At 52.2% G+C, this 8,377-nt stretch overlaps 2 protein-coding genes across 10 annotated transcripts in view; one reads left to right on the top strand and one right to left on the bottom strand.

Moving 5' to 3' along the window:
* C2CD3 (C2 domain containing 3 centriole elongation regulator) overlaps window positions 1-8,377 on the bottom strand; it is a 56,378-nt gene that overhangs the window by 3,615 nt on the left and 44,386 nt on the right. Inside the window, exon 33 of one of the 5 annotated variants that reach the window (XM_090134239.1) lies at window positions 5,437-7,404. The exons of the other annotated variants lie outside the window; for them this stretch is intronic. The gene's annotated coding sequence lies outside the window, so the exon portion shown is untranslated. Of the gene's footprint in view, window positions 1-5,436; window positions 7,405-8,377 lie in introns of those variants that run through there. 5 annotated transcript variants of the gene reach the window in all.
* On the top strand, window positions 3,755-5,412 carry LOC149920368 (uncharacterized). Of its 5 annotated transcripts, none has more exons than XR_016463518.1 (6): window positions 3,755-3,843; window positions 3,927-4,011; window positions 4,121-4,384; window positions 4,506-4,777; window positions 4,897-4,997; window positions 5,132-5,412. XR_016463518.1 is itself a non-coding variant. In XM_090134252.1 (3 exons), the coding sequence occupies exons 1-3, from the start codon at window positions 4,720-4,722 to the stop codon at window positions 5,367-5,369; spliced, it is 444 nt and encodes a 147-aa protein (XP_089990378.1). In that variant the 5' UTR covers window positions 4,654-4,719; the 3' UTR covers window positions 5,370-5,412. The 5 variants fall into 5 exon arrangements, 1 of the variants encoding a protein (XP_089990378.1); XR_016463519.1 differs by having other exon boundaries at window positions 5,101-5,412; XR_016463516.1 differs by having other exon boundaries at window positions 5,093-5,412.

Below are 8,377 nucleotides of genomic sequence, written 5' to 3'. Positions count from 1 at the left end.
AAACTTGCTCATTCCTTACACCCGTGCTGCTTCTTCCATCTCGTGGCATCCACAGTGCAAACTTTGGGGAGCTTTCCTTATTTTCACCACCTCCTCCTATTGATGCACCTGTGTATCATGGAATCACAGAGTGGTTTGGGTTGGAAGGACCTTGAAGCTCACCCACTCCCAACCCCCTGCTGTAGGCAGGCACACCTCCCATAGCAGAGCAGGGGGCAGAATCACCTCCCTCGCCCTGCTGCTCACACTTCTCTCCATGCAGCCCAGCTTACCGTTGGCCTTCTGGGCTGCCAGCGCACATCGCCGGCTCACGCTGAGGCTTCCATCCACCCACACCCCCAAATCCTTCTCCTCAGGGCTGCTCTCAAGCCATTCTCTGCCCAACCTCTGCCTGTGCTTGGGATTGCCCCCACCCAGCTGCAGGACCTCGCACTCGGCCTTCTTGAACTGCACGAGGTTGTTGGCATGGGCCCACCTCTCCATCCTGCCCACGTCCCCCTGCATGGCATCCCTTCCTTCCGGACTGTCATTTCTCCCTGCTTCAATGGCACAGCATTCCGTGACGACAAAGAGCTTTCAAGACCTTCTCTCCTTTCTAGCCCACTCCTTGCCAACTCCCCTCCACATTCCCAGTCTCAGAAATTCACCTAAAAGCCTCTGCAAGAAAACAGTACTGCAAGCTGAACAACGTGAGCTGCACGTTGCATGGTCACTGGGACCCCAAACACACCCGAAGAGAAACTCCCAGGGGAAACCCCTGGGTTCTTAGGTTCCCCTTGGCTAAGTGCTGCTCGCATTATCCAACAGTGGGGACCTCTAAGGGACAGTGGTCCTACTGTGAAATCCCTCTCAAAATGGCTCATTTCCTGAAAAAAGAGGGACAGCATTTTTTGACAATGAAGGCAAGAACAGTAGCAGCATCTGCCCAGGCATGGCTGCCATTTCCCACTATGAATGCATAGCATTCCTCGGAAGAAGTCTTAAAAGAGGAAAATGAGATTTTGAAAGCTCGCATCAGACAGCTGGAAAATGAAATTACCTCAGTGCCAGAGCACATCTTGGGCATAGACATTTTATGGGGTCTGGCTCTCCAGAAAACTGCAGGAGAGTTCACACACAGACAGAGGTGCAGGCAATACTGAGAGGCCATGTGAAGCATGAGCCTATTTGCCTCCTGCTCATGCAGCCATACCCAATATTGCCTCCATCATGGACGTGTTGAGTAGGGAAATGAAAACCTACCATTGTGTCCTGGACACAGCAAATGCCTTCTTCTGTATTCTTCAGATTCCAACTGCTGAAGAATTGCAAGACCTGTCTGCGTTTACATGGGGAGGCAGGCAGTGGACCTTTCAGGTCCTGCCACACGGGTACGTGCATGCACCAACATGCTGCCATAACCTCGTGGTGTGTGACCTGCAAATTGGGAAAAGCCTAATAATGTCAACTCAATCATTATATGGATGATCTGTTGACATCCGACTCACTGGAGGCCGTCGGACAGGCAGCAGCTTCATTCACTGCCTGTCTGCAAGAAAGAGGATGGGCTATGAATCCTCAGAAGCTGCAAGGTCCAGGAGAACACAACAGGAGGCTTTCCAACGGGTGAGAATGGCAGTGAAACTAGCCCAAGCATTGTGAATACTTGGTTCTACCCTCCCAGCTCAATTGGGTGCTCATGTCGCTCAGGATGGCTTTGGCTCAGACCTGGGGCAAGGCCACAGTTCCATTCAGACCCTGCTGGGTTCTGGTCCCACGTCTGGCACGGAGCAGAAGAAAGATCCTGTGCGACTGAAAAACACTTATTGGCTTGTAATGCTCTGCATTACAGCCACTAGAGCCAATAACCCAAACAGCTGAGGTCACAGTTAAGACCACCCTGCCGATTCAGGGGTGGGTGAAAGATCTGACCCACCTTCCTTGGACGGGGGTGGCCCAAGCACAAATGGTGGCACGATGGGTCGCCTTCCTCAGCCAGAGGAGCAGTCTGTCCACATCACCATTGGAAGGAGAACTTCAGAAGATCCAAGGCCCAGTGAGTAACACAGTGATGCACCGAAAGAAACACTGGTTGCTCCACTAGAAAAGAGCCCCGTTCAGGAGGGAAATATCCCATTCCTGAAGATGCCTGGTACACAGATGGGTCCAGCAAGGGCTACACGAGCAAGTGGAGAGCAATAGCGTCCCTTGCCTCCAGTGAGACAATCGGGTTTGAAGAGGGGGGTGGTCAGAGCAGCCAATGGGCAGAACTGCCAGCCGTGTGGATGGTTATAACCAAGGAAGCAAAAGAGCAAAGCAGGCATAGACCATCAAGGCACTCACTAAACTGATGTCTGCCTAAGGACACCTCAAGTCATTGAGAGCCACCAAGGGACTCATTTCACTGGCACCGTGATACAGGGATGAGCTGAAGAGAACAACATTGAATGGCCATTCCACCTGCCATATAATCCAACGGGGGCAGGCCTTCTTGAATGCTATAATGGGATTCTTAAGGCTGCCCTGAAGACAGACTCTCAGTCCCCGCACGTGAGGACAAAGAGACTCTCTGAAACCCAGCGGGATCTGAATGAAAGGTCTAGAGACAGCAGACCTTGAAAATGCTGCAGACAACAAGGGCCTCCCTGCTTAGGATCCAAACTATGGGCACCCACAATCAGGTAAGACCCCAAATAGGCAATGAAAATAACCTTCTGACACTGCCCCTGAGAACCTAGAACCAGGTACCTATGGAGTAAAATGGCCTTGGAAGCTTCAGGTAAGACTGTGCAAATGGAAGGGGGGCAGCCTGGCTGCACCTCTCCTAAACCCCATCTAGGGGCTGACCGCCGCTGGGGAAGGATCTCTTTCTGGTGATCCTTTCTCGGTGCAGCTTTCCCCCTTAACTTGGAATCTACTGATACGGGTGAGCAATCTGCTTCCCATCTTTTATGGCACCTTTCTGCCCAGCCGGTCCTTCTGTTGACTGCTTATACACTGGAAGGGCTCAGAGGAGTTCCTGGCAATGGCAGGTGCATTTCCAGAGTCTCCTGGGTAGCAGGAGATCAGAAGTGCTCCTTTCAGCCATGGGAACCAAAGGCATTCAGCAAGCACTCAGCCACGTGTGCTCAGACTCTGGGAAGGAAGGAGTGAGTGCTCCTCCCACTGCTGTGCTATGGGACACCTCCTCCTGCCTCTCATCACCCCCTGTTGGGCTCCAGCTGGAGATGGAAGAAAGGCAATGGCTGTGGACTTCATGCTCACACAGCCTAAGTACCATCAGGCACCAACTGAACAACAACTCATTGCTTTATTACACAGACGGCGGAAGGCAGCAGCCCCATGCCAGGCAGCACCAGCCCTGCTATGGCACGGCCACGTTCCCAGGGGCAGCCAGCAGCTCCAGGAAGCAGCCTGCAGCTGGCACAGCCATGTCACAAGAGCACAACACTGGGGGGGCTGCGTTCCAGAGCCAGCTTGGTGTCACAGCAGCCCGGAATGCTGACCACAAGGGCAGCGCCAGCCAGAGATCGCCGCCGAGCACCCGAGGGAGCCAGGGCTGTGGCGGGCAGGAGCAGCCATGGGGATGGATGGGGCTGCTCCTCCTCTGCCTCACAGCCACACACGGGGACAGGGACACAGCAGGACGGCCAGACGCTCCTGGGCTCACCCACAGCACAGATAAGTCGCTCCCAAGCTGGAGCCCACCTCGCTCCTGCAGGACCCTGGCAGCTCCCCAAGGACCCCTGGTCCTACCCCAACTTTTGGTGCTGCTTTGCTGAGTCTTGGCCACACTGCAGGTGCTGGCACCGGACCTGCTGATTGCAGTGGTCCTTTCCACACAGCCCTGGGGACAGCAACCTGGTGAGCAGGGCTGTGCAGGGGAGGGCAGCACAGGGAAGCAGGGCAGGAGGCAGCTACTCTTGTACCTCCCCTCTGACTTGCAGATGGACAGCCCAATACAAATGGCACCAGATGACCAAAAGTGATGCAGCTCAGCCCTCCAAACTGGTGTTCATGTCCTAGAAAAAGGTAAATCAGCCCCAAACTCTAGCCTCTTGTGCTCCTAAAGGACCAGGGAAGCTGCCCCTTGCCCTACCTAAGTGTTTGGTGCTGCTTTCTCACCCTGTTCCCACTGCAGGTGCTGGCAACAGACCTGCTGATTGCAGTGGCCTTTCCAACAGCCCTGGGGACACAGGCAGCCCCACAGCCATGGAAACAGCTGGCACAGCAGCAACCCGGTGAGCAGGGCTGTGCAGGGGAGGGCAGCACAGGGAAGCAGGGCAGGAGGCTGCTCCTTTCATTCCTTCCCCCCTGCCTTGCAGATGGACAGCCCAACACAAATGGCTCCAGATGACAGAAAACGCTGGAGCTCAGCCCTCCAAACTGGTGCCCTACAAAGAAAGTAAGTCACATCCATACTGTAACCTGTCGTGCTCCTCAAGGACAATGGAAGCTCCCTAAGATCCTCCTGTTCTTACCCCAAACCTTGTAGTCTGCTTTGCTGAGTCCTGACCCCACTGCAGGTGCTGGCACCACACCACCTGACTGCAGTGGCCGTGTCAACGTGGCATTGCTGACACCGTGAGCCACAAATGGACAAGGAAACCATTTTGGAGCAGCAACCCGGTGAGCAGGGCTGTGCAGGAGAGGGCAGCACAGGGAAGCAGGGCAGGAGGCTGCTCCTCTTGTACCTCCCCTCTGCCTTGCAGATGGACAGACCAACTCAAATGGCACCAGATGACCAAAAGTGATGCAGCTCAGCCCAACAAACTGGTGTTCATGTCCTACAAAGATGGTAAGTCAGCCCCAAACTCCAGCCTCTTGTGCTCCTAAAGGACCATGGAAGCTGCCCAAGGACCCCTTGCCCTACCTCAGTGTTTGGTGCTGCTTTGCTCAGCCCTGTTCCCACTTCAGGTGCTGGCACCACACCACCTGACTGCAGTGGCCTTTCCACACAGCACTGGGGACACAGGCAGCCCCACGGCCATGGAAACAGCTGGCACAGCAGCAACCTGGTGAGCAGGGCTGTGCAGGGGAGGGCAGCACAGGGAAGCAGGGCAGGAGGCTGCTCCTTTCTTTCTTCCTCCCCTTCTCACTTGCAGATGCACAGCCCAACAGCTCTCACCACCTTCACTACTGCACCCATCAGCTCCTCCAGGAACCACATGGACTGTGTGAAACACAGCTCTGAAGATGAGGACGGAACAAGAGGCCAACAGGGATGGATGGGCCCAATTCAGAAACACCACAGACACCACATCCAGAAGAGAAGGAAGCACCGGAACCCAGCGCTGCTGAGACCCGCATGGAAGGTGAGGAGCCACGAAGACTGGCAGCCTTCCTGCCTCCACCCCCAGACGACCAGCGAGAAGCCAGCACACAATTAAAGACTAATTGAACAACTTTCAGAATAAACTTTCTCATTCCTTACACCCGTGCTGCTTCTTCCATCTCGTGGCATCCACAGTGCAAACTTTGGGGAGCTTTCCTTATTTTCACCATCTCCTCCTGTTTATGCACCTGTGTATCATGGAATCACAGAGTGGTTTGGGTTGGAAGGACCTTGAAGCTCACCCACTCCCAACCCCCTGCTGTAGGCAGGCACACCTCCCATAGCCCAGGTTGCTCACAGCCCCATCTGGCCTGGCCTTCAGTGCTTCCAGGGAGTGGGCATCCTGTCAGCTTGATGTCACCTGCAACGTGCTCAGGATGCACTTGATCCCAATCCCTGTGTCACCCATGAGATCACTAACACTGCTCCCAGCACCCAGCCCTGAGGAGCATCACTCAGCACTGGTCTGCACCTGGATGCTGAGCTGCTGACCACAGCTCTCTGAGTGCCACCATCTAGACAGCTCCTTATCCATTATTAAAAGAAATTCTGAAGGAAAATGGAATTAGATTTATTTCCTTTGTTCTTTTAAAGATACTCTTCTTTTTTCTCTTCCTTTTTGGGGAGAGTAAATGAATGGATATGAAAGATGCACGAGGTGGAGCCTAAACAACTCAAGAAGTGTTGGTAGGAGTGTAACCACTCAGGCACTGGCCTTCCTGCGTATCCAGAGGCTGCTGCAGAACTTGCTGTCCCTCACCCACATTTTGCATATGGCACTGATGCAATAGCTTACCCCAACAGAGCACCGTGCCCTTACACTGCAAATAGGGCAGCAGAGCATCTTCCTACTGTGTTACAACATCCTTGATGGTGGATGGTGGTCTGTATGCTCCTGGTTGCCACACAGGAAGTGTGCTTGCCAAACAGACTGGACTCATTCTGATAGAAACAGGTAAAATCCCCCTCCTTTTTCACACTACTGTGTCCATTTGCAGCAGTGTATGTGTCCCTAAGAACCCTTCCAAGAAAGGATTCCCAGCCTTAACAGGGGCTCAGCAGCTCTTCTTTCTATTTCGCTATTCCTAATGCGCAGCTGTGAACTGACAAGCACAGAGAGCATTTCCAGCTCACGGACATGAGCCACAAGCCCTGGGAAATCACATTCATGGTTGTAGCTTCAGCAGCATCTTTGGGATGTGGATAAAGGAAGACCTACACTTCTTCAGTTCCCTCTGCACAAGGCTGTTTTCTTGGAAATACACTGATTCCTTCCAGGCACAGCACACAGTGAGGCCATTCTGGTTTCAGAGCTGCTCCTTTGACAGCGAGTGGGCAGCTCCAGACAGGCTCAACTTTAACCTTCTGCATAGTTTCCAGAGCACAGGTCTGAAGCATGTTTACACCATTCCTTGCTATGCCTGTGCCCAGGCAGTGCTCCTGGGTCTCTCTTTCTCTGTCCCCACTCCAAAGCTGTCACTGGTGCCAAGTATCCCATGCTCAGTCACAGAGAGCACATTGAGATCAGAAAACCCAGAGGAAGAGGTGTTACATCCAGATCACCCTTCACCTTTCTTTTTATAGAGATGGCTGCAGCACAGCAGGACACTTAAACCAGCCCAGGGTTCTCTGGTTGCTGCGTGACAGGGATTTGGGCAAAGCAGACGGATTTCTGAGCATTTTGAAGAGGTTGGGGGTTTGCTCATTCCAAGGTCAGAGAATTTTGGTAACCTGGAAGCAAATTGCATTGCAGTTCCATGGTGCTGCAGGTCTGATAGGCAGCTCTGGTTGTGTGCTAACGAAGTGCAAACCGATCTGTGTTAATAGGCTACAAACTTCCCACGGGGTGACCTCACACCAACTTCTGTTTCTGGGCAGCAAAAGGTTCACGTCAAACAGCGGGCAGCGTGCCTGGTCCCAAGTGGGTGCAGCAACACAGCCACCTGCTCTGCTTTTTCTGATCAGGAAAATGATAAAAAGCATTGGTACTTCTGCTCAGCTGGTTAAGAGGACATATAGACTGGATAAAGCCTCAGCTCTGTCCTCTGGGTAACCGGAGTATGAAAAAAGAAGAGCTTTAATGGTTGCACCTGGAATGGGAACAGAGCAATGTTACTACCAAGGAAGGGTGCTGGGAACAAAGAACCAACCTAACAACCAAGGAAGGGTGCTGGGAACAAAGCAAGAACCAACCTAACAACCAAGGAAGGGTGCTGGGAACAAGGAACCAACATCACAACTAAGAGAACCAACCTAACAACCAAGCAAGAGTGTTGGGAAGAGACTACGAACCAACATTACAACCAAGGAAGGGTGTTGGGAACAAAGAACCAGCATTACAACTGAGGAAAGGTTTTTGGAACAAGCACAAACCAACATCACAACTGAAGGTTTTGGGAACAAAGAGCCAACATTACAACTAAGGAAGGATGTCTGCACCTTTGCTGGCTGCATTTAGAACAGCTAAAAGTTCTTATTTGGAGGTGCCTTAAGTTTATGCCATAGAAGTATTTTCTCTAATTCGAAATGACAACACATCCATGCGAAATAACACTAAAATATTACTGATGCTGAATAAAATTGCTTTCAATGTCTGTTTCTGATCCTTTTGGAATATTCATAAAAAAATATTTGTATGATGATTTAACGCTCTCCAGTTTTCCAAATACCCTTTTTTTCCCCCACAAGCAGACTGGGATGCTCTGAGAATGACATAGATGTCTAGAGGGACTGAACTTATGCCCTGAAATCTCAGCAGTGATATATAAAATAGAACGGAGCACATGAATGCAGTAAAGGCAAAGAGGGAGGAGAAGTGAGGTCAGAAATGTGGTCCACCTACACCATGGCTATGATAAAACAGTTGTAGCTTTATGGTAGCTGTGATACAGTGTTGGATGCTGCTAAATTGAGCCAGAGCCACGGGTAATTTTCCCTGGGTTATATCAGGAGAAGGGCTGTGAGGACAAGTGCAGAGCTACTGAACTTGAGAAGGGGCAGAAGTGAAGCCCCGGCTGCTGGAGCAGTCAGACAGCAGTGACAAGTGTGGGACAGGGAAGCTGG

The sequence above is a fragment of the Phasianus colchicus genome, chromosome 1 (genome assembly GCF_987193195.1).
Source record: "Phasianus colchicus chromosome 1, bPhaCol1.hap1.1, whole genome shotgun sequence".
NCBI lineage: Eukaryota > Metazoa > Chordata > Aves > Galliformes > Phasianidae > Phasianus > Phasianus colchicus.
This window is presented reverse-complemented; position numbering and strand designations above follow the sequence as displayed.

Bases quoted from the DNA above. Each gene is read 5' to 3' on its own strand.
- LOC149920368 (XM_090134252.1), top strand. From the start codon at position 4,720: ATGACCAAAAGTGATGCAGCTCAGCCCAACAAACTGGTGTTCATGTCC. The intron at 4,778-4,896 runs GTAAGTCAGCCC...TTCCCACTTCAG, and splicing joins GTTCATGTCCTACAAAGATG to GTGCTGGCACCACACCACCT. The intron at 4,998-5,084 runs GTGAGCAGGGCT...TCTCACTTGCAG, and splicing joins GCTGGCACAGCAGCAACCTG to ATGCACAGCCCAACAGCTCT.